General features: G+C 38.6%; 1 protein-coding gene and 1 non-coding gene across 13 annotated transcripts in view; one reads left to right on the top strand and one right to left on the bottom strand.

The window, feature by feature from the left end:
* NEB (nebulin) overlaps nt 1-25,925 on the top strand; it is a 215,406-nt gene that overhangs the window by 28,794 nt on the left and 160,687 nt on the right. For all 12 annotated transcript variants that reach the window (XM_064484770.1, XM_064484778.1, XM_064484776.1 and 9 more), the window contains exons 18-39: nt 586-690; nt 1,665-1,772; nt 1,858-1,971; nt 3,177-3,278; nt 3,373-3,480; nt 3,571-3,675; nt 4,671-4,769; nt 6,302-6,406; nt 6,999-7,106; nt 7,192-7,305; nt 8,951-9,148; nt 11,256-11,363; nt 13,004-13,102; nt 13,894-13,998; nt 14,087-14,194; nt 15,870-16,181; nt 16,293-16,499; nt 18,637-18,741; nt 19,486-19,593; nt 21,392-21,703; nt 22,662-22,868; nt 24,662-24,766. In XM_064484770.1, the coding sequence (XP_064340840.1) occupies nt 586-690; nt 1,665-1,772; nt 1,858-1,971; nt 3,177-3,278; nt 3,373-3,480; nt 3,571-3,675; nt 4,671-4,769; nt 6,302-6,406; nt 6,999-7,106; nt 7,192-7,305; nt 8,951-9,148; nt 11,256-11,363; nt 13,004-13,102; nt 13,894-13,998; nt 14,087-14,194; nt 15,870-16,181; nt 16,293-16,499; nt 18,637-18,741; nt 19,486-19,593; nt 21,392-21,703; nt 22,662-22,868; nt 24,662-24,766 (3,042 nt within the window). The remainder of the gene's footprint in view (nt 1-585; nt 691-1,664; nt 1,773-1,857; nt 1,972-3,176; nt 3,279-3,372; nt 3,481-3,570; nt 3,676-4,670; nt 4,770-6,301; nt 6,407-6,998; nt 7,107-7,191; nt 7,306-8,950; nt 9,149-11,255; nt 11,364-13,003; nt 13,103-13,893; nt 13,999-14,086; nt 14,195-15,869; nt 16,182-16,292; nt 16,500-18,636; nt 18,742-19,485; nt 19,594-21,391; nt 21,704-22,661; nt 22,869-24,661; nt 24,767-25,925) is intronic.
* On the bottom strand, nt 9,221-9,289 carry TRNAS-AGA (transfer RNA serine (anticodon AGA)). The gene has a single exon. It is a non-coding gene; the product is annotated as a tRNA-Ser (tRNA).

Below are 25,925 nucleotides of genomic sequence, written 5' to 3'. Positions count from 1 at the left end.
TTTGGGAAATACAGTCTTTGAGATATGCTTTATCATATGAGTTTTAAGTGTGAATCTCCAAACTTGTGTTGAACTAAAAAAAAAAAAAGAAGAAAAGAAAAGTAACCTCAGTGATTTATGGCCAGAAATGGTGATCCACGAACAATAATGTATGTGAGGGGAGGTAACCAGATTTGCTAGGAAAGATTCCCCAGTGAGTGAGCATTGACCACAGAAAGTAAGAAAATCTGTCACTCTCAGAACCTATGGGACCAACTGTGACATGCTTCTACGGAAGCATGGAGAGGAGAGCTTTTGTGTATGAAAGCACCACCTCCTTCCATTAGGGTCCTGCCACGGTGACAGATGTGGTAACAGCTGTCACCTCTCCACCACACAAGTGTCGGTACTGCAAGGGACCCCGCCCCCTCTGGATTTTTCTTTTGATCTTAACAACTTTGTCAGTTGTTGTTTAACCAAATGTATTTTACATTTTATCTTATGAAATGTACCACACAAATTTTTTTTGGGGGGGTGTTGGATTTCAAAACAATTCTTCTGAATTGAGAGCTAATTGACTCATTTTTCTCTCTCTGTCTTTCTCAGCTAAATTACAAAGCAAAACATGAAAATGAAAAGTTCAAGTGCCATATACCTCCAGATACTCCTGCCCTTATCCAGCACAGAATCAACGCCTATAACCTGAGTGATGTGAGTTCCTCATGCACTATGCCATATGATACACTGACAACTGTGCCTTTATTTTTGGATTGCCTCATTGAATAAATATTTCAGTGTTAAAGATGGGAATAACAGTTAACATCTGTATCATGTTCCTATGCCTCTTCCAGGGTAACTTTGGACTCGCTTTATAAAATACGTGTAGCAAACTTATAAGTAACTTCGTACAGTGGGACAATCTTAATACATTTTAACCAGCCCTCAAAATACCACCGCTCATGCATGTTAAATTGCAAATCTTAACCTTAGCTCTTTTAGGCATATATTCTTTTATACTATACTGCAATTAATTCTCCTTCAGAAGTTGATATGTTTAGATACAATTTCATTTCATTTATTCCCCAGGCTGATAGTGCCCCTTATTTCACACAAATGATGCTTATTTCTACACGTAAGAGAACTTGCACTAAGGAAGATGTAGAGTACTCAGAAGGCATAAGGCCTGGTGTCCATTGCTATCTTTCATTTCCAATTTAATATTATAGAAACATCAGACTACCCTTCAGGATTTCAGTTTCTTGACAGCAATTCTGTAGATAAGTACTAAGATTATCCAATATCAATGAATATTGTAATAATTCATGAAATAATGTTTTCAGAGGACTTTGAGATCAAATAAAAATGATGCCTTTGTACTAAATAAAAAGTATATTACAGAATATTTGTGCCATTCTATAGTATATAGTATTAGGAATCAAATATTAGTAAGATAACTAGAATTAAGTTAATTTAATGAAATATCCTAATGGAGAGTAGAGAAGCTTAATCTTGGAGAATTAGAAATTCAGCTCAAGGAGAATTCTCTGAAATATGCATGATTTCTTAAACAATGAAATGGTCTATTTATTTTCTGTTAGGACAAGGTACTGAATCACCCTTTAGTCTTTAAATTGTCATAACATGCATATCACTTACCCATTCCTGTGCTGAAATTTTTTTTCCAGAATATTTATAAGCATGACTGGGAGAAGACCAAAGCTAAGAAGTTCAACATTAAAGTGGATGCCATTCCCCTGCTGGCAGCCAAAGCCAACACAAAGAACACTAGTGATGTGAGTTTGGCCTGGGCACCTGGGCAGGGGGACCTGAGCGATGCTTCCTGATGAGTGGGATCTGGCACGTGTGATGTCTTTGCAGGTGATGTACAAGAAAGGCTATGAGAAAAGCAAAGGGAAGATGATTGGAGCCCTCAGCATTAATGATGATCCCAAGATGCTGCACTCTTTGAAGACGGCCAAAAACCAGAGTGATGTGAGTGCTTTTGTGACTCTGTCTTGTTTTCAGATGCAGCCATACTTACTGTTTAATCTATGCTTGGATGGGACGTCAGCCTAAATGAAATCTCAGATTGAGGATGACAAATCAAACATGAAAGCCTAGTGGTAAAGCATGATTAACTTCCTCATTCTTATGACGTCTCAGTACTTTGAGACACCAGAGAACACTGTAAGCTTCCCTTAACCCCTTAATGCCTTCTGTTTAATTAGAGGGAAAATTACACTAGCAATATCACTTTTATTGTTTTTCCTAGAAATGGGCTCAATATCTCAGTATGTCTACACGCCTATTAATTCCATGCCATGACCTGACTTAAGATACTTTGTAAAAATACATACAGAAAAATAAAAGGCAAAAAGTGGGAAAACGAGGCTATAGACAAAGTAGGAAAAACTTGATGAAGCATAACCTCAAAAGCAAAGTACTGTAAGGATTTTATAAAATATTGATCTCATTTTAAAGACTTTAAAATAATTAAAATACTTGTTAAAATAAAACAAAACCCTTTGCAAAAATTGATTTTCTAATTCAGAGCAAAAAAAGAAATACTCTCTATTCTGTATCATTTATAAATATTCCTTTCTTTATTGAGTATATTTTTGAATTTATTTATGGAAGAATTGAATGTAAAGAAATATATGATACACACAGTAAAACAGAAAAACCATTTTTTGTGTATTATTGTTATAAAATAAAATATTAGGTCTTAATGATAAAAACCAGCTTCCAGAGGTGTTTAAAATGTGTTTTCATCAAGTGCTGAGCTGAATACTTTTATACAACTGTGCCCAAGTATCTAAGCTCTGCCTTATACCTTTTGCAGTATTTCACACCAGCTCTTAAAAAAAAATCATTTTCCTTCAAACATGTTCAAGTGGAAAAAGTTATTTTAGGACAAAAATTTGGTTAGGCAGAACCATTGGTGACCTCTGATTTATTCTTGCGGAGAAATATTAGGGTAAGTCACATAAACGTATTTATGGTTTCTAGCAGACTGGATCATACAAGAAATGAGCCTCTATCATATTCATTCTGCTTTTTTTCTTGGTAGAAAATGAATGCTGGAAAAATAGAAAATTTGCCCTTTCAGTTAAAGAATAGCAATGACATGAAAGGCTTCTAGTCTGTGAAATATATTCTTTTATTTTCTTCATTTAATTTTCTTTTTCCTTTGACAGAGATTATACAGGGAAAACTATGAGAAGACGAAGGCAAAGAGCATGAATTACTGTGAGACCCCCAAATATCAACTTGATACTCTGCTGAAGAAGTTCAGTGAGGTTTGAGAGGCCACAGTTACCTCTGGGGTTTGAGGGCTTTCCTACAATTTGACAAATAACTGTCAATTTGAGTTATGTATGTTTTCTTCTTCAGGCTAAATATAAGGATTCATATGTACAGGATGTTTTGGGACATTATATAGGCAGCTTTGAAGACCCATATCAAATACACTGCATGAAAGTTTCAGCTCAAAACAGTGACGTAAGTTTGGAGACAGTTGTTCATGCTTCTCGGTGACATTGTCTGGGGGCAATAACAGTCATGATATGTTTTTGTTGTTCCTCATTACAGAAAAGTTACAAAGCAGAATATGAAGAAGATAAAGGGAAATGCTATTTCCCTCAGACAATAACTCAAGAATATGAAGCAATCAAGAAGCTAGACCAGTGTAAAGATGTAAGTCAGCTTGTGAATTCTTGCTATTGGGTTTGGGATTCTTGTGCCATCTAGTGGTAAATTTAGCAGGAGTTTAAATGTTAGCATCTAATGGTTAGCAGATATTAAAATTTAAATGTTATTTTTTGGGTAGAATTGGGGAACACAAAAATTACTGTGAAGAAGCCTATTTGCTACAAATAATTCCAGGTTTTATAAATCTTTATTTCCACTGATTTATATTTACATGGCTTTAGGGGAATGAGGGGACATGTTGATTTGTAAGAGGTAAGTGTTCATGCATTTAACAAATTTACCTAAGGGGCAAGCATGTACCAGGCACTGTCCTTGGTGCTGAGAAAGAATAGGGGACAAGTTGGGCTACCCCTTGTGAAGCGTGCATTTGAGAGGGAGAGACAGACAATAAACAAAGAGCACAGAAACAAGGAAGGTATCAGGCAATGATAAGAAACTAATGTAGAATGATGCTGCAAAATAAAAATGGGATGACCTGGGAGAGAGAGACTGGATCAGTACCGGAGACTGGGTGGTTGAGGAAGGTCTAAGTCAGCAATATATAGCCTTGCCAAGATCCAGGGAAGAGCAGCGGGAAGAACAGCCTAAGAAGAGACAAGCTCAGCATGTAAGGACTTGAAAGGATGAGGTGACTGAAACTGGGGTGGGGAAGGAAGGAGGGACAGTAGTAAGAGGTAAAATGGTAGGAGATGAAGGAGGGGATGGATTCTGTCCAGAACTGAATCTAAGTCCAGTGGAGATCCATTGGAGGGCTTTGGCAGGGGGGAAGTTTAATCTGGTTGCTGAATTGCAGCAGGGAGACCAGTTTAGAAGCAACTTCAGGAGAGAGAGATTAAGAAAGAGAGGAAGTGAGAACATATCATTCAAGTTTTCAGGAACAAAACAAACTATTTTTGGTTGGAAACTTTACATGCTATTCTGTATGTGAACAAGAATATAAAGATACATTATGAAATTTCATTAACGAACATCTTTTCTAGCATACCTACAAAGTTCATCCAGATAAGACCAAATTCACAGCCGTCACTGATACTCCTGTACTGTTGCAAGCCCAGCTCAACACGAAACAGCTTAGTGATGTAAGTGCCCTGATTAATGCAAGTGTGGGTGACCCAGAATGCTTTGCTTATTTGAGACGTAAGCATTTATATATTTCATCCTCATGGGCTCATCTATCATTCCAATAATGTCACTTTTCAAGATTTATTCAATAAAATGCAAATAAAGCTGCTAGATTGAATTGTAGCCTCAGGAAAAATGGAGTTAGACAATAGTAAAAAAATAATAATGCTTCAATAACTCACTGGTTTTTAGTGGGAATTTGCTCATTAGGATCTGTCACATACCAAAAATAATGCATACTAAAACTTCACGGCAACTTAAAGAACAACAACAGAAATACCCACTTGGCCAGGTAACAATGCAAGCTTTTCCCATCCCTGAGTTTGCTAACAAAGACTTTACAGAAAGAAAAAGAGCCCAGAAACAAGAAAGATGGCAGGCAATCATAAGAAAACTAATATTGGATGATGATACAGAACTAAAATCAGATGGTGTAGGAGAGAGTTACTGGGTAGGCACTTTGGATTAAGTGGTCAAGGAAGGTCAAAATAGAAGGGTCCAGCCAGGCAGCAGTGCTTCACAAATATTCATGTGTGTGTGAATCACCCAGTCACCCTGTGAAAACGCAGGCTATGGTTCAGTAGGCCAAGGGACCAATGGTCTGACTGGTAAGTTCCCAGGTGACACTGAGGTGCTGATTGGTAGACCCCACTTTGAGCAGCAAGGTGCAAACACAGCTAAATCCTGAGGAGTAGCACATGCTTCTCAAGACAGGGAAATGGAATATTCCACTTGCCCTATTATAAAATGAGTTTTAATAGCACTAATTAGCTCATGTGCAGCTGGTAAAGGAGAGAGCAGCATCAGTATAGTCCAGAAGACACAGTGGTTCTATGCAACATGTTAATATTTTGTGCCCAGATAAAGGACAGCTAAACATTAACATCACTGCCCCACCTGAACTTGGCAAGCTGCAGAGGAATGGGGTGCTATCTGTGGTGCCCAGGCACCACCCGCTCTTCTCATTGGCCTGGTGGGCTCTGTTTTGGAGATGCTTAATGCACAGTTCTCAATCTTGTGCATTTGCCTTTAACTCCAAAATTCAACAGCCTCATTCCCTCTTTACACTTTCTTCCTTCCTCCTAATGTCACTTTTTAAAAATTTCAAATGAAGTCTTGTATTTTATATCTTTAGTAAGAATTTATATATCTTCTTAACTGTGCTAGCATTTTATCTAGAATTATTATTGTTTTTGTCAGTGCTCTGATTACATAGATTCTGAGTGTTCGTGCTCTCAAGGCATATCCTAGGGGACAGTAAGACTCCCGTGTATACATCATGGCAGCATTTACGAAATAACAGCCCAAAGTTTGTTTATACCACAGTCCATGAAAGAGGGAGTGAGTCTGGGCTCCATGCTGGATTTTGACTGGATTGATGATTTCTTTGAAGCATTTTCTAATAATGACTTAGCTATATACACTCTCCTATGTAAAGTCTAGGAAATCCCTGTCCTGAACTGTTTGGCTATCCTTTACTGTTTTTCAGGTGAACTACAAGGCAAAACATGAAGGTGAGAAGTTCAAGTGCAACATACCAGCAGATGCTCCACAGTTTATACAACACAGAGTCAATGCCTATAACCTGAGCGATGTGAGTACCAGAGCCACAGAAACCCATGTCGATATATGCATGCAGAGGAAATGTTGTGGGTGCTTTAAAAAGACCAAATTAGGAGTTATGCAAATAAACAACCATTGAGATTGTTAGCAGAGCATTAAGTGGAGCGTCTAAGGCCTAAATTCTCTTAAGGCTCTTAGGTAGCCATCAGATATCATTCCCCACAGTCTCTGTTACAGTGAGAAACATTCTTTCAATCATCATGCTCCCTGCCCCTTCCCACATATGCTGATCCTTAAAGTTTTACAAGATCTCTCACATGTAAATGTTATACTTCACTTTCTGCACATGGTTGTCGTTTTATATTATCCTTTGTACATCAAGATAGCAGAGTCTTTAGAAAGTTCCCAGAACATTGGAAAGGAATATATTACACTTTTGTGGTGGATGGGGAGAAGCTGGATGATACATAAATCAATAGCTACACTACTATTTGGTAAATATATTATTTATAGGTAAAATAAGTCTCCGTATACAGGTTCTCAGTCTGTTTTTAAATTTTTACTGAGTTCATCTGTGTTAGATGTTGTTCTTACCATTTTCATGCTGAAATTTTCCTGTCCAGAATATTTATAAGCATGACTGGGAGAAGACCAAAGCTAAGAAGTTCAACATTAAAGTGGACGCCATTCCCCTGCTGGCAGCCAAAGCCAACACAAAGAACACTAGTGATGTGAGTGTGGCCTGGGCACCTGGGCAGGGGGACCTGAGCGATGCTTCCTGATGAGTGGGATCTGGCACGTGTGATGTCTTTGCAGGTGATGTACAAGAAAGGCTATGAGAAAAGCAAAGGGAAGATGATTGGAGCCCTCAGCATTAATGATGATCCCAAGATGCTGCACTCTTTGAAGACGGCCAAAAACCAGAGTGATGTGAGTGCTTTTGTGACTCTGTCTTGTTTTCAAGACTATGTTCTAGTTAACACACCCAAGGATAGTGATGGGAAAGGGTTCCGTATCCATGGGCTCTCTCAGGTTCACAACAACAAGCAGCTGAGAAGAACTTTAGACGTAGACTGATTCCCAGGCTCTTGCACCTCTCATGATTGAGGAGGGAAATTAATGATTTGTATTTGATCTCCATTTCACTTTGAAAAACCTGTATGTTCATATTTAATAGAACATTGATTGTAATTCTCAATACCTTTTGGAAAAGATCAAGACATTTTGATATTTTCTAATTGAAAAATAACTTTTAAAATTATGATACACTGGAATTTGACACAGCATTGTAAAATGACTATAACTCAGTAAAAAAAATGTTTTAAAAAAGTGTATTTTGGAAGAAAATCATGAGTCAGAGATAAAAATCTAAGTTTAGCTAACATTACTCTTTATTAACTTTAGTAATTAATATTGGCCTAGGTCCAAGAAAAATATTCCATTGATTTTAGGCCCCTTTGAGAATCTGATAGATTTGGACCATCCCTTTAGAAAAATGGACTTTTTAAAATGACTTTTGCCTGACTTTCAGAGAATTCATGGATTCCCTAAGGATTATCTTTGGTCCATCTCCTTCCAGTTAAATATATTAGAAGGAAGATTACATTCTCTAGGAAAGCTAAAAGATCAGACTATTTGCAAAAGGAATTTGTACAGGAGATTTATGATACACACTTATACTTGATAGCTTGGGTCACTGTCTTTAGTTCTTACGTGATTACAGGGAGATCTAATGGGTTTAGAAGTTTCCTAAAGGCACTGGGTCTGAATTCTTCTCTCTGTTAGGGTAATTGGTGAGCAGACATGATGAAGCTGGGACTTTGACCTAATTAGCATCCTGTCTAACCATTCCAGAAAACCAGCCAATGAAAGTGCCTTCCGAGGCTCAGTCAGGACATTTGGTTTATAAGAACACTGTACACAGGGGCAGCTTTTCTCCTTTGAGGTCTTATAACTGCTCCAATCTGAAGCTTCTTTTAAATTGTTACCAAAATTAAACTTAGTATGAAAAAACCTTTGGGATTCTCAGTGGGGCTTATCTGTTGTCAAAAGTAGAATAGTCTGGTTGAAAAATCAGTAACTATTTAATTTAAAGATGACTTTAGAAACCTCAAGAAGTCAAGTGTACAGCTCTACTTATGAAGTAGTCATTTTACAAAATCAGAAGTATGAAATGATTGTCATATGATATTTGACAATTTAAAAAGTACTTTAGTGGAAAAACTCTTCAAAAGTTAGATTGCCTTAGTAGGAATAATACTAGTCAGTGGTCTTTGAAAAACCTTGTTTTAAAACAAAATAGTAACTGGCTGAAGCAGAAGCTGTGGCCCATTCCTGATATCTGACAGTTCCTCTTTGATCTAAGAAAAGATTTTAGAAGATCTGTCCATATATGAGTGGGGGCGGAGGAGCTTCAGTGATGTGGAATATATGATCAAATTTTAGGAAATAAATAACAAATCAGATGTTTGGGTTTGTTTCTCTAACTCATATTTATTGTCTATGAGAGATCTCAGTTCTTTTCTGGAAACCCATTGAAGATTCATGCTAATAAATGATAATGTTCTATTCACAGCATGAATATCGTAAAGACTATGAAAAGTCAAAAACTATCTACACGGCACCTCTTGATATGCTCCAAGTCACTCAAGCTAAGAAATCTCAGGCAATTGCCAGTGACGTGGACTATAAACACCCCTTACACAGTTATAGCTACCCTCCTGACAGCGTCAACGTGGACCTTGCCAAGAAGGCTTATGCACTGCAGAGTGATGTGAGTAGTCAGACTTTCTCTATTTCCTCTTTTTAAGGTAGAAACTGAAAAGAATTTCTTCTTTTTTTTTAATGGACCTACTGGGGATTGAACCCAGGACCTTATGCATTCTAAGCATGTGCTCTACCACTGAGCTATACCCCCCACCCTCCAAAAAGGATTTCTAAGCTGAGTGATATTTTTGGCAGTTCTCAGAAATGTCTGCATTGTCATCTGTATGTAGTAAGTATGTAATGGAATAATGATCCTTGGGGTCTATAAGTGCATACTATTTAGAGTTAGAGAGACCTGGGTCTGGCAGGCACACCATCACTGTTTCCTTTTGGGAAAGTTATCAGTGTTGCTGAGTTTAGAGTCCTCATTGTAAAATTGGAATAAAACAAAAGAATTGTTTTGAGTATTTAAATGCATTCAAAATACTCTTAGCACGGTGCCAGGCCCCGGTGAATTCTCAAAACCATGGTGATGTTATCATTATCACCACTATCATAATCATCACTATCATAATCACCACATTCATCGTTATCAGTATTTTTTGTATAGATTGCTATCTTATCCAAAAATAAAATGTCCTATTATTTAAAGCTGGGGTTTACAATAGCTGGGTTTTTTCTGCAGATCAGAACATCCTTGGGCACGTCAATTTATCTGAGCTACACAATTGAACACTTTATCCTAATAATTCTGTTTTTTTCAAATGATAAAATACATATAACATAAAATTTGCCATCTTTACCATTTTTAAGTGGACAGTTCAGTAGTAGTTAATTCCATTCACAGTGTTGTGCAACCAACCTCCAGAAATTTTTCATCTTGTAAAGCTGAAAACTTGGTACACATTAAGCAACTGCCCATTTCTTTTTCCTCTTTACTTTTTGTCTCTGAGTTGGACTACTCTAAAGACCTCATATAAATGGAATCATACAGTGTTTTTCTTTTTGTGACTGGCTTATTTCACTTAGCATAATGTCCTCAAGGTTCATCCATGTTGTAGTGTGTGTCAGAGTTTCCTTCCTTTTGTGGCTGAGTAATATTCCATTGTACGTGTCTACCACATTTGGTTTATCCATTTATCTGTCAGTGGACATTTGGGTTGCTTCCATCTTTTGGCTGTTGTGAATAATGCTACAATGAACATGGGCGTATGAATATCTTTGGGACCCTGCTTTCAATTCTTTTGAGTATATACCCAGAAGTAGAATCGCTAGATGGTACGGTAGTTCTATTTTTAATTTGGGGGAGGGGGGACCACTATACTATTTTCCACAGCAGCTACACAATTTTACATTCCCATCACTAATAATTCTATTTTACGCATTCTTATCTGTTTCATTTTGCTGTTCCTTCCTCCAAAAAGATCACAAGTTTTTCAAAGACAAGGAACCAAATGGTTTCTTGATTTTTCGTTCTAGTGAAAAGGTCCATACTAAAGAACAATGACTTGAATTTTGTATCTAGAATGTACATGTCAGGTATCACATATAGCCAGACAACTAGAGTAGCTAATTATTTTAATAGCATCAAGTAACTCCCCTAAGTAGGACCAATTCCAAATGATAACTGATCTCCATTAGCAAATTAATGAACATGACTATTTTAAAGGGCATTGTTAGCCAATGTAGAGACACTCCTAAACTGACCATTACACCTGAAGGGCAATGTGTGCAAACACTTAATACAAATAACAACTATCAAGTCTTATCTAATAGAAAGTGAGCAAAATTATCCACCTTCAGTATGACCTTCAGTCCTAATTTGACTATAGAAACAATATATTTAGTGTTCTAGTGAGAAAATATCTCACATTTGATAGTCTGAATATAACAATTTCACTTATTCTTTGAATTTAGCATTTCTTGATTGGAATTATAATTCCACATACTTTGGAAATAAGGATGAAGTGGAATACATGCCAACTAGAATGAACAGTGAAAACCTAAGGACCGTTAAAATCTCTCCCCAAGGAAATGTTTAAACTAACCTTAATGTCTGGAGTAAGGAAAGTGGTCAGAAATCTTAAAAGCATTCTCTTGGGTAAATTGTTAATAATTTTACAAATATGGATGATGTTGAGTAAAGAAATGTAACCTTTCTCTTGGTGTTTTAGGTGGAATACAAAGCTGACTACAACAGCTGGATGAAAGGGTGTGGCTGGGTACCTTTTGGGTCCTTAGAAATGGAAAAGGCAAAGCGAGCTTCAGACATTCTGAATGAGGTAAAGCCATCATGTCTCTGAGAGTCAGAGACAGATTTGTGAAGGTGTCGTGTTAAACCACCCCCCCAAACCGTGGGAAGTGCATCCTTCACTGGTTCATTCTCTAAAATTATTGCTGAAGTAAACAAACAAACAAACAAACAAAAAACCAACCAAATTTATCAAGTGCATGAATTATCTGTAGATAAGCATACCTCTTTACATCACCGAAGTCATTTAAGTTAACCAATCATGATAGAAATATTTTAACAACTTTATTGAGGTATAATTTGCATACCAGAAGATTCATGTATTTCACCTTGACAAGTTTTAATAAATTCATACAGTTGTATAGCCATCCCCACAACTGAATTTTAAGATGCCACTAGTACCCCAAAAAGTTTCCTCAAAAAAATTCCCACTCCCATTTTCAACCCCAGGCAACCATTAGTCTGCTTTCTGTCTCTATAATTTTGCCTTTTCTAGAAATTTCTTTTGTATCAAGATTCTTTCACTTAGCATAATGTTTTTGAGATTCATCATATTTCTACATGTACCTGTAATACATTCCTTTTCATTAGTGAATAGTATTCTTTTGTATGGCAATATCACATTTTGGTTGTTCAGTTGGTGGGCATGTGGATTTTTCCAATATTTGGCAATTGTGAATAATGCATATAATGACTATTATAGAAATTTTCTTTGAAGTATTATATGCCCTATGCTATATTCACAATGACTTTGAATTAGTGGATAAGTTATCATTCAGTCTAAGGAAGAAAACAATGGTGATCTTGGGGCTCTTAAAACAGTCCCTCCTCTGACAACAACTGAACATCCCCACTACTATCAGGTGACTCCACCATCCAGGAAGTTAGACGACATAAAGGAGGGTCAGAGGTCACTTTCTCTACTCCAGAGATCTTTCAGAAAAAGTCTTCTGGGTTGGTAGTGTTGAGAAGTCTGATGTTGGAAGAGGAATGCTGCTCTGTACACAAAAGAGGGGTGTATAATATGCACAGAGGAAGAGAACAAGGAGAAGAATATAGGAGTACGAGTAGCTCATGTCACCAGCTCCCAGCTGAGACATCTACTGTCGCCTCTCCTGTATCTCCTCAGTACTTTAATGAGAACTTACATACTAACCACATTAAGGCTTGCAAAGCAACAGTCCTCCCCTTCTTATTAATAATCCATAGCTGTTGCCCACCCTAGTTCTCCAGTTCTCCTCCCTCAACAGGACAACTTCAGTTGCTGATGGGGTGACAGGGAAAATGACATCCCTGGGAGCTTGTTAGTGTCATGCAAAGTCCTTGTGTGCTTTTCTGTTAATCCTTTAGAAAACTTGGTGATGTTTTAGGATTCTGCTGAGCTGACGGTACCCTCTTTCACATCATAAGCAAGAAATTAGGAGAGTAACGTCTGGTTCCTGAAAGTTGTATTGGTCTGTACTACCCCAAACAATCCAAAATTAAAACAGTTTTTTAAAATGCTGGCTTTTGTATTGTATTCATCTTTTCCCCCCAAGCCAATAAAGAAGCTAGTAGTTTTACATTTTAAAATCAGGAAAAATTCTTGTCCCTCCAAAATAAATTTAAAAGATTTTGATATATTAGTCTTTGGTGAAAGTAATTTTTTTTTCTTTTTAATTCACCAAACAGAAGAAATACCGCCAACATCCAGACACTCTCAAGTTTACTTCGATTGAAGATGCTCCGATTATAGTACAGTCAAAAATTAACCAGGCCCAGAGGAGTGATGTAAGTGTTAATTCTCTCTGTATTTTGATGAATGTTAACTAATACAAGTACGTTTGTATTCCAAATGTAATGATCACCTGGACTTACTATATGCTGTCTAAAGAGACTCAGTTATATGAACAACTGTGTAATTCCCCAGCTTTTCATTAATAAAGCACACCTAGGTCATTTCTTTAGAAGATTATGTTTATTGTGCTGACTGTCCTGTTAGTGACTGGGCGCTGCTTTCCAAGGAAAAGGTAAGAGAGGCTTTTCTTGATGACCAGAAACACAAGCCTATTTCTAGGAAAGATCAGGAAAGTGAATATAGGCACTGCATCTCATGGAGGAGTTACGTTTTAAGTCAGAGCTGAGATAAAAATGTGTTTAGTAAAAACTACCCCTAAGTCCCTTTAATCTCCCATAAAGTATAATGTAGGTAGTTGGTGAATCCCCCCCTGGTAACTTTTCCTATGCTCAGGAAAGCATCTGCAGGTTAACATTGTCATTGGGTCACCTCCCTGGGCTGTTAGGTAGGTCCCCCTACCTAAGCCTGGAGGTTCTTAGGGCATACCGAGGGACTTTTGCCAAGGCTGGACCCGCACTAAGATCAGACCCTATGCAATTGTGTAAGAGACCTTAAATGCCTACAGATATTTTCAGGTGAATATGGGGTTGGCATAGAGAATGTCTTCCATAAAAAACACCTCTGTGCCACGTGATCTGCTCTGAAATTATTTTCCTGTGCCATTAAACCCTTTCCCATACTTTATTTATCTGTTTGTTGGTTTATGCATTTTTTTCTCTTCCAGGTCGCCTACAAAGCCAAAGGAGAGAAAATTATTCACAAATACAGCCTGCCGGCAGACCTGCCCCAATTCATTCAGGCTAAAGTGAATGCCTACAATATCAGTGAGGTGTGCACGTGGGCTCAGATGCTCATTGAGGGCTAAACCTTTTCTAAGTGTGGTCTGAGTTATATTCAAATGACATTTTTTCTTTCAGAATATATACAAAGCAGACTTGAAAGATTTGAGCAAGAAGGGATATGACCTGAGAACTGATGCAATTCCCATTAAAGCCGCCAAAGCTGCCCGGCAGGCGGCCAGTGACGTAAGTCCAGCTAGTGGTCACTTGTTTGTAACCAGAAAATGTGGGCAGGTGGGCTTGCTATCAAGAAGTCACCATGTGTGCTGACCCTGACTGGAGGCAGGTCAAGCTGAAACTGTTTGGAAACAGACCTGAATTTTCATAGGGATAAGGATTTGCCTAACCTTTTCTAATATGTTCTGATAATCAAGCCCCCTAATTTAAAATTCTCATCTGTATTTCTGCAGGACATAATAATTCATATTAATCCTTTTGCAGAAATAAAGAAGTTACTTGCTATCTAAGTCATAATAACCTCCTGATGGCAGACGTTTATCTCAAAGCTGGCTTAATTTATAGGAAACCCCTCATTCCTTAGCTCTGTTTTTACTTCATTGCTTCTGTAGACTGATGAGTGGACTTCAAGTGTCAGAGCCCCTAAGAGTCAGTCATTAGGATCCATTAAAGTTGAGACTTTTGTTTCTTTTCCTATCTTGCTTCAACTCAGATGTGAATGGAAGTCACTTTGCTCTTTGAGATTTAAATAAAATTGACTCAAGACCCCTCCTGTTGTCCTGTAGGAAGTGGGATGCCTTCCCCTTCATTGCTGCGCAGTCTCTGAGGTTTTCATTTTTTTGATCAACTCTGGCTCCACAGTGGTTTTGCTCTGGCTCACCTGGGCTCTCTTCCCCTGGATTTACTCCTCTCTCTGCTCCATATGATCCAGAGATGGAACACAGTCCCTTCCTTTTGGCTTCCCTCACACATCCTAAGCACAACTTTATAGATTGTTTGAAATGACATTGACATTGCAACAATGTAAATACATTACAATTGAATAATAAGTGTCTGCCATCCTAAAAGCCCTGCTCCAGAATTTCTCACTGATACCCTTTCTCTGTGGGTCCCCCTCTAGCCACCCAACCCTGACATGCACACAGACCTTCCCTCACATTCCTGCTTCTCACTTTCCTGGACTTCTTCCCAGGTTTCCCCAAGAAAGTTCAGTTCTCCCCATTTTATTGTTCAGAGCCAATTGGTGTTACACACTACTGGTCTTGGCTCTCCCTCTGAATATCCAAAGATTCATTAAAATTGTACTATTGCTACTAAAATTCTTCTCCCTCCTCTCCCTCCTCTCCCTCCTCTCCCTCCTCTCCCTCCTCTCCCTCCTCTCCCTCCTCTCCCTCCTTCTCCCCCTCCTCCTCCCCCTCCTCTTCCCCCTCGCCCTCCCCCTCCTCCTCTTCTCCTCCTTCTTCTCCTCCTCCTCCTCCTTCCTCCCTCCTTCCTTCTTCCTTCTTATCCTCCTCCCCTTCCCCCCTCTTCCCCCTCTTCCTCCTCCTCCCACCACCACCACCAATAAAATAGCCAGCTATTTGGCTTTAGAAGCACAATGTAATTGGTCATTTGGCTTTATCATTGTCTAAAATGGAAAGGAACTTATTTTACTTTGTCACTGATATGAATTATAGTAACATCCCCACCCCAATCTCTATCATAGCAGAAGCAACTGCAGACAACCAAATGGGCTCTAAATAACATTTAATTTTACCAGGCTACATTTTAAACATATACAAGCAAATATCTAATTGATTATTAAAGTAATTTCTAGGAAGTTCAGTTGCCTCAAATACATCTCATTGTTTGGTAAAATCTTCATAACTACATTAAAAAGTATGCCCACTTTTGTTCCCAATAGGTTCATTACAAAAAAGATTATGAAAAAGCCAAAGGGAAAATGATTGGCTTCCAAAGCCTCCAGGATGATCCTAAACTGGTTCATTATATGAATGTGGCCAAGAGACAGTCGGACCGAGAGTATAAAAAAGACTATGAGAAGACAAAGACCAAACACAACACGCCCCATGATATGTTCAACGTTGTGGCAGCTAAGAAGGCTCAAGATGTCGCCAGCAATGTCAACTATAAGCATTTGCTCCATCATTACACCTACCTGCCTGACGCCATGGACCTGGAGTTGTGTAAAAACATGATGCACATACAGAGTGATGTAAGTGGCCATTACTCTACAGGATGGTCCCCCTGTAAGGCGTGTGAGAACCTGTGTGAGCGAGCACCCACCACCTGGGGCACTCACTCCTCTCTTCCCCTTTTGCTGTAGAATGCCTATAAGGAAGACTACAACACCTGGATGAAAGGCATCGGTTGGATACCTCTTGGCAGTCTGGAGGCAGAAAAAGTTAAAAAGGCGGGTGATGCCCTGAATGAAAAGAAGTACAGGCAACATCCAGATACCCTCAAATTTACCAGCATCGTGGACTCCCCAGTTATGGTCCAGGCAAAACAGAATACACAGCAAGTCAGTGATGTGAGTGCAAAAAGACAAAGGGTGCAAATGATGGAGGGAGGCTTAACAAATCATTTTTATTCTCTGAGCCAATATCTTTTCCTTTTAAAATTATTACTGTATTTTATTTAAAAATAATAACTACAATTATTTTTAATGTGGGTACAACATTTCCTTTGTCTTCTATCTTGCTTTTTACCTTCTTTTTTAAAATATCTTCCTTTTTAACTGCCTGGAAATACTGTGTTATTGGATAAATGTGGCACAGTGCAAAAAGTTCTACCCTAGTACTACACACACACAAGCAAAACTTAAGCTTAAATCCTAGACACCTTATTGCAGCAAATTCACCATATTCAATTCTGCATTAAGTTGCTCATATTTACTTTTCATATATGAAATATTAATACAGGGAAATACACATGAAATACAATTTTGCTCCTCAGAATCATCATTCATGATTATTATAGAGACCTTTCTTTACTTATGTCTTGGTGGAGATTAGTATATTGTTTGCCTGCCTACTATATTGATTAGTATATTGTTAGTATATTGTTTCCCTGAGCAGTGTCTAAATGGCTAATGTCAGGTCTAAAGGAAAGTTTGGTGTATGGAAGAGTTAAAGGGACTTCAAAAGCATTCATTCATTAATTCATTGAATGAATGTTTTTAAATACCTTCCATGTGCCAGGCGCACTGTATTATGTGCTGATGGGATCAAGATGAAATAGATGAGGATGAGTGTGATATAGGGTAAAAGGAAGTTAGAGGAACGAGAATAAGACAAAGGCATGGGCAGAAACAGCATGGCCACTTGGAGAGCTGAATGCTACAGGAGAGGCTTGTGCTAAGTACAGGGGAGGGGCTTGCTGCCTGCCAGAGCTTCCCTGGCAAGTAAGGGAAGGCCACATCCCTGGCAAAAGGAAAAACATAATGATGACCAAGAAATAATGAATGGAAGGATAGTGAAGGATGAAGGATTACAACCCAACCGTTGAGGGGTTTGCATGCTCATTTATACTCTGGATATTACGGGGGAGGTAAGGGGAAGCACTGAAGATTTTTAATCCATGGAGTTGCATGATAAGGTCTGTTTTAAAAGATAACTAGCAAAAAGTCCGGAGACTATATTGGAGAGGGGAAGAGATTGAAGGCAAGGAAGTGAATTAGGAAGCTGTTACAGAAATTCAACAGAAGCCTTATTTGGACTTAACTCGGGCAGTAGCAGTGAGAAGGGAGATGTTTAGCAGGTAAAGTTACGAGATTCTATAAATGCTTAGAGATGGTTTCTAAAGGCAGTGAAGTGAAGATAGCTCTTGGACTCCTAGAAGAAATTATTCAGTGTTTGGGGGTTCATTTAGTTATCAGCCATTTCAGATTTTACTTGTGATACATACACACCAGTTTACATATGATGTTCCATCTAGGGAGATGGAGAGATATAAGGCAAATGACAATCAAGAGACTGAAAAATCTACTTGGGATTTCAATTCTATTTTAGTTTTAGAAATTAAGCAATTTCTTTCTTTTTCATTAACAAGAGGAGGATACAATATGATTTCTACTTCATGCACTCTGATATCTTTCAGACAACTTTAAAATAACAAAATAGAGTAAATATGAAATGATAAACCTTTTATGTATGCTGGATTTACATATGAGCACCTTCATATCATGAGGAAATTATTGTGTGCGTCTACTGATACAATTATAATTGGAAAGTTTTTAGCAGAATTGAAAGACTCATTCTAACTACCATTTTCCCTCTAAAACTAAGAAATTAAAACAAACAGACAAAATCTCCAAGATTTTATGAACTATTTACTCCACTAGCAAAAAATGAACTTTTTGGCTTTGGTGAATTCTGTTACTCATGCTAAGGTTTCATATTTGAACTCATTTTTTATTCATCTCTGGCAAGCAATGATTTCTATTTTCTTAAGGATTTTTTTTCTCTCTTTCAGTACTGAGCTGTTGGGTCTTCCTAAATATAATGAGATTCTTGAGTTTCTTAAAGTAGGAAAATGCCTTTGATAATTCTAAACAATAGAAATAGTGGGGGATTCTGCTAGGAATAGCTCCTTTAAGCGTGTAATTAGTGTATTTTCCTTTTTCTACCACCCATGGTGCATTTTATTTTTGTGACTGTGCGTTGCAGGTCTTATACAAAGCTAAAGGCGAAGATGTGAAACATAAATATACTATGAGTCCTGATCTTCCTCAGTTTCTCCAGGCCAAGTGCAATGCTTACAATATAAGTGATGTAAGTAGGGGATTTGATGGGGTGTGAAATCCAGACCTGATGATAGAATAATAGAATTTTGAAAGATAATGGGGTTTTGATAATTACTTAGGTCCGTTTTCCACAGAGCCCCAATTACAGCACATCCCATGCGGGTGGTTCTGTGCCCTGTGGGCTGGCCTTTTCAAGTATAGGACAGCTCTAAAGGGTATAGCATTCTTCTTTGTGTAGAGCTCAACCTCTATTACCCTAGTTTTCCTAGTTTTACTCATGGAGGCAGTTTTTATCCCCCAGAAAAATAAGAATAAATAAAGCCCCCCCCCCTTTTTAAAACAACAACCTTAAGATCTCTAAAGCTAACCACCAGGTCTTCCCTTGACCTTCCTTTTATAAGACAGAACAACTTCATTTTCTCCAGTTGGTCCTCACATACCATGGTTTCCAAAACCTTTATTTCTCTCCTCTGGATGCACTCCAGTTTCTCAATATCCCTCTTCAGTGTGTGCCCAGATTGGAGTTGGGTGAATGACTAGTGCCGATTTTAATGATTTCATGCTACACAAAGTGTGACATTTTGCTAACATGACTTTTTTTTTTAATTGAAGTACAGTTGATTTACAAGTAATGTGATTTCTTAAAACAGTGTGTGCTATAGGAGATTCTTTTAGCTTATATTTGGAAAAGAACAAAATCCCAGCAGCTGAGGAATCACCTCAGCTGATTACTCCACAGCATGCTGACATCCTTTCTCCTTTTCCATCCCAGGTCTGTTATAAACGAGACTGGCATGATTTAATAGCCAAGGGCAACAACGTGCTCGGTGATGCTATACCCATCACTGCAGCTAAAGCATCAAGAAACATTGCCAGTGATGTGAGTAAAAGCTTTAGGAGAAATCTGGGTGATTGCCTTTTTAAAAAGTAATCAAATGTGTGCTTGTTTAAGTGATACCACATTGAAAACAATACATTGAATTAATGACTTTCAAATTTTCCACAAAATTTTGTTTTGAAAACCTGTCACTATCTCAATGTTTTGTGATTCTTTTCAGTTGACCCCAGTTGGTAGAGCTGTCATAAATCAGACAGCGGTTTTCTCCCCTGATTCATAGCACAAATTACCTTCCCTGACACATTTCCATGACAGCCCACATTTATTTTCAGGGAGAACACCCTGACTGACACTAACACGTTAAATTCAGATAACTGGCTGCATTATAATTGCATTAAGAAGATTGAAAAGACATTATGTAAAATGTACAGATTTTATAAACCAAATGGGAAAAAGCCTACTTTTCTAGAATGTAATTTTGACTTATGTAAATTGATGCCCATTTCATCTGTTACAGAAAAAGTAGACACTTACACTTCACCCATCATTGAAAAACAAAATTTTCAAAAGTATGCATACCCTGTAAATTTCAACATCACACACTATTCCAGGGGCTACAACCTTGGTTTGAGAAAAGAGAAGGGAAAAACCACCTATGTGTACAGACCATGTGGAAGATATGAGTATAAGAATTCTACAGTCTTCCATGTAGGGATGGTGCTGAAAACGTGTTCCTCAAAGCTTTGCACGTCACTATGTAATACATTTCTAGGTTAAGGAGGAAGTGACAGCCTGAAATATGACATTTTCTTTTTGTTTGTTTGTTTTTTGCCCTTACATGGAACTTTTCCTAATATGCCTAGAAATACTTCGTAATTCTTCTGCCTGCTAAACTCTTGTTTATAAATTGGTGCTTGAATGGCAGGAGCAGAGAGTCTGCAGAATTTGTGTGGATTTGAATTCTCTTATATAAAAGTGGAGGTTTTGATCTGTTACCAACTGTATAGTTCAGTCCACACCCCATTGCTGACTTCAGCAGTGAGAGACCTTGGAGAGCAGAGCTTCTACAGTCAGGTTTTTACTGATGGGGAAAGCCCTCAGTGGTTCCTGACCTTACTATGTAGTTCCCTTAGTTCTTCTGCAGGTGCTTCAGCAGTGAGCTTGGAGAGCAGCTGCTGAGAGCTGGGGTTCGATGCAAGCCCAGCTACCTGCCCATGCAGCATCCAAGTTGACGCCACTTGAAAAGAAGAGGGTTTTTGTCTTAGCCATATTAGGTCAAGCTGAGGCAACAAACATAGTAATATTTTCCATCCCCTACCCTAAGGAAACCCGAGTATAAATGTCTTGCATGTAGAGTTCTTTAGAGTTTATCCTGCATCTGCTGTGCACTTATCACTGGGCCAAGCAGAACAGAAAATGAACGGTTTTCTCAATAATTTCTAGTATTCTATGATGTGAAATAACATATTGGATTAGGAAAATTCACATCCCTGGAAAATCAAGAGATGTCGGTCTTTTTTTGAAATATGTCATGTTTATACTAAGTATGAAAATTCAGTTGGCTTTTAAAGTTCTAATTGCAAGTCATCTAGAGGATTCATAGCAAAGAAAAGAAACTGGTCCTGAATTTATCATGATGCCCATTTGTAACCTGGCAGTGCTGGAAATAAATGCTTCCACTCTAAACTTCCTGGGGTTGAGGGACAGGGGTGTGGTTTGCATTTCTTGTACAATCTTTCAGTAAGTCACAGTATTCTGAATGCTTTTGTGTATGAATAGAGTTGCTTCACCTAATGTTCCCAATGCCTAGGACTTTGCTAACTTAATTCTGCCTCTGCAGTATAAATACAAGGAAGCTTATGAGAAGGCAAAGGGAAAGCAAGTGGGTTTTAGAAGCCTCCAGGATGATCCCAAGCTGGTGCACTATATGAATGTGGCAAAGTTGCAGTCCGATCATGAATACAAGAAGAACTATGAAAACACCAAAACCAGCTACCATACCCCCAGGGACATGGTTAGCATTACAGCTGCGAAGATGGCCCAGGATGTTGCCACCAATGTCAACTACAAGCAGCCGATACATCATTACACATACCTACCTGATGCCCTGAGTCTTGAGCATGCCAGGAACATGAATCAAATTCAGAGTGAAGTGAGTATATATAACATAATGGAGCCAGAGATGTTGGCACCAAAGGGGTGATCATTTCTTCCTATTTTAGCAGACTTCACAATACAATAAGATTTTTTTTAAAAAATGTACTTTAAAATAAACAATCATCACTGAAAGTCTTGGTAGACAAGCTGTGTCTTACGGGCTTTCTGTGCTCCTGTTGTAGTCATTGATACGGTCTTTATTAACTTATGGATCAGAGATAAAGCCATATTCCACTAAGTGCATAAGCCACCTTGGTTCTCAACAAGAGGAAATGGTTGCTTCTGGTAGGTCTGCTTCAACTGTGATACATATAATGTGAAATAGGAGCATTCTCTATTCTTTCTGAACTAAGTAAATTTCTTTTTTTTTAACTGAAGTTCACACTCTCATGCATGTAAATCTAAGTAATGAGTCATCTAAAATGAACCAGGAAGGCATTGTGATTGCAGCATGACTCATGGAGAGCTGCATGGGGAGGGTGTTCAATATTCAGGGCATTTCCTACTGCAGAAGCCAGATTTTTGTAAGAATCATCCTTGTTAAAGGGAAGAAATGGTGTTCATTTATTGTTGCTCAATGAAAATGTCTCTCTCCAACTGAGATGGAATAGCCTAGGTGGACAGCATAGGTGAAATTCAAAGGTTATAGAGTTTCTAGTGAAATCAAAAGGAAAGCCCAATTTATTGTCAAAAGAGATACATTTATTTTTCAGCAGTACCTATGGGAATATGTGGCCTAGATTCTGTCCTAGAATGTATAATGCACTCTAACAACAAAACAGCTTTCTCTTATGATCAAATTCTGGGTAAGAATCTTGGTGACAGATAAAGCCAAAAGCTCTGGTACAGACACAGGCATGCTCCTCATTCCCTCTCGATAGAATTGCAGACTTCAGACACATCCCTTGAGTATGCTCTTGGATATCTCCTCAAATGAGATTACTCTTTTACAGAATGTATATAAAGACGAGTACAACAACTTCTTCAAGGGCATTGGCTGGATCCCTCTCGGATCTCTGGAGGTTGAGAAGGCCAAGAAAGCAGGCAATGCACTAAATGAGAGAAAGTACCGACAGCACCCGGACACCATCAAGTTCACAAGTGTGCCCGATTCCATGGGCATGGTTTTGGCTCAGCACAACACAAAGCAGCTAAGTGATGTAAGTGGTTTCCCTTCAAAAGGTTTTGTCCATGAGTAGCTCCCATGACCCAGGCACTCCACCATCCTTCTTAATTTGGTTCATGAGAGTGCATCTATGTTAGCAAATCGACTGCTTTCAGAGGTATATTCAAAAGGTTTTACTTTTGAAGCAACTTGGAACTTAAGGAGAACAGGGAGGGGAGAAGGAAGATGTTCCAAGTTTGCTTTATTTTCCAGATGTGGAAAGTCTGTGTTATTCATAAGCAGATCCCTACATTATACACATGAAATAAAATTACTATTGTCATCTGTGACTTTGAACTGTAGGCCAAGGTATTTATTGCTCTGAGTTGCAAGAGTTCTACTTAACTACATGAAGAGATGGCATAGTATCCTAATCCCCTTGCAAAATAAATAGCCCAATATTCTGAGAGAGACCTCTGAGGAGGAGTTAAGCAGTTTACTTTCAGAATCACCTTTCTGAGCCCAGCTCTGTCTGGACCGTTTTTCTTAGTCACAGGTATTACAATGCTCAGTTCTTCACCTCACTTGGTAATTTCAGAGTTCTGTTAAGATCCCTCCACCAGAAAGAGAGTGGTAAATAAAGAGCAAAGAAGAGAAGACTTTTCTGGGTTTCTAGCCCCACATATTCAAAAGTGGAGAATGCATTCTTTCGCTCAGATCTGGGGATTATCTGTGGATTTCATTTCTCAGACCAGTCTGACATTACCACAAATGTTTCAAGATTAATTCTATTCTAGTGGTACTAAATGGTGTAAAATCTAATTTCTTTTGCACTGACTGAGGTGTCACTTCTTGTATTTTTCCAGTTAGGAAAACCCTACCCTCACAATACTAAGTTTTCCTCTTCCCAGTAAATGCCATCAGTGTCTACCTGGTTATTACCTGGCTACTCAAGCCCGAAAGGGGGGAGTCACCACTAACACCTCCCTGTGTGAACCCTCACGTGCAATACATCCCCTGAGTTAGCTTTCCCAATCTCACAGCCATCCTGTTGGAGCACTTCTCTGTCTTTCAGCTGCCACCAACCCCAACTCCAGCTTTTATATCTCTCACGTGGACAACTACAGTAATCTGTTATCTGGACTTCCTGCCTGGGGTCACACACGACAACCAAAAAGACTATCTTAAAACATAAATCACGTCTCTCTTATACTTAAAACCCCCTAGTAACTTCTCCTTGAACTTAAAATAAAATCTCAACTTGTTAACTTGGTTGACAGGGCCCTCAGCTCTGTGGCCTACTCTCCCTCCTGTCTAATCCCCCCAGGACCCCCTCAGCTCATTCCAGCCCTTGACTGGGCTGCCTTCAGTCCCTCAAGCTGGCCACGTGCTTCCCATGCCCAGGACCCTGAATGCTCTTCTTCTGCCATGACCTCTCTCCTTTCTTCAAGTTTGGGCATAAATGTACCCTTTTGGAAAGCCTTTGCTGACCCCCTTAAGTGATTTAATTTACAACACATCACCAATTCTAGTTCTGTCTTACAGTTTACAGGTTTATTCTGTCTCCTCTATTGGACTATAAGCTCCAAGAGGATGAGTCTGCCTTTTTATCACTTCAAAGACAAAACCTACCACCCTGCCTATTGGCCCCCAGTGCTGCCCAATAAATATGGGTGGAATGAGTGAATGGCTATGTCTACTAACACTCCCTCTGTGTGATCGTGTAGGTGTTTGCCTTGTAAGTGGAAAAGCACAAACAATAGCCATCCTTTTTAAAGAAATGTGTGCTTGATGAAGCTTTCATTATGTCAGCTCATGCGATTTGCACGCCGCCTCCTTTATTTTCAGTTGAACTACAAGGTGGAAGGAGAGAAAGTGAAGCACAAGTACACGATGGACCCCGATGTGCCTCAGTTTATTCAAGCCAGGGTCAATGCCTTCAACATAAGTGATGTGAGTATTTGGCCTAGTGGCAGTCTAGTATTGCTTACATGGGCTTCTCCTTTCCAGTTCTGGGTAACTCTAGCACTGGGGAATTTTAGGGGGAGCAAACAGTGTGGACCCTTTGAGTCTTGCTGGAAGGAGGTCATTGAGAGGATGTGGCTGCCATGTGACTCTGGAGCTGGACCCGGGAAACTCAGGCTCCTCACCCACTCCTCTGTCCTTGGAATGTATGTTCTGCCCACTGTTCCCTCAGTGAGAGCTATTTTCAAGGACGCAGCCTTGAGAGAGCAATGTGTTGTTGAAACCATCTGGACGGTATATGTTACTGAACTCAGCTAAGGCCTAAATAAACTTGTAAGGTTCTGGTGGGCAGGTGTGGATATCTACTTGTCTTGTGACTGCCCAAGACAAGCCTCGTATGTAAGTTCCTTTGTTTATTAAACCTGCCACCTATCAGTTGGGAGTGCTCTGCCTCTTTCTTCATTCTCTCCTTGCCCTCCACATACAGGGAGCCAGTTTGCAAACCAACAGTCTCCAAATTGGATCCTTATCATAGAATATGAGACTGGAGGCTACCATACATTTTGCTTAATGCATACTTTTCTCAACTGTAGGCTATGACTTGTTAGTGGGTTATAAATCAATCTAGTAGGTTGTATTCCATTTTTTAAAAAGTGAAACAAAATGGAATAGACAAGACTGAAAAACACAGGAGGGCATAGTCTGTAGTAAGGGTAAGTATTGCTATTTCTATAACTTCTGTTTCAGTTACTTGTTAAAATTCTAAGCTTCTAAGAAAGTTTGCAGTAGTTTTCTTCAGAAACTTTTTTTGTATGCGACTAGCATCTCTCTCAGGTAGTCTAGATATGTAACTGGTGGCAATGTTTAAATTTACTCTTATGAATTATTTCCTTTTGCTTTTAAAGCAAATTTGGAAATTCTAATTTAAACATGTAATCAAACCTGGATAAAATTGTTTATTTTCTAAAAGATTACTTAGTCATTTTTCCAAACATTTTAGGCTCTCTTTTATCTCTAGATAAACATTTTCTTTTAGTACTTACTTCTATTCTTTTGGTTTATTTAAAAGTTTTCCCTTCTTTTGTAAGTAATATTTAAACATTAAGATTAATTAAAGCTGGGTGGTACCATATCTGAATTTAAAATT

Source organism: Camelus dromedarius, chromosome 4 (genome assembly GCF_036321535.1).
Source record: "Camelus dromedarius isolate mCamDro1 chromosome 4, mCamDro1.pat, whole genome shotgun sequence".
NCBI lineage: Eukaryota > Metazoa > Chordata > Mammalia > Artiodactyla > Camelidae > Camelus > Camelus dromedarius.
Note: the sequence above shows the minus strand (reverse complement) of the source record. Positions and strands in the feature narration are given on the sequence as shown.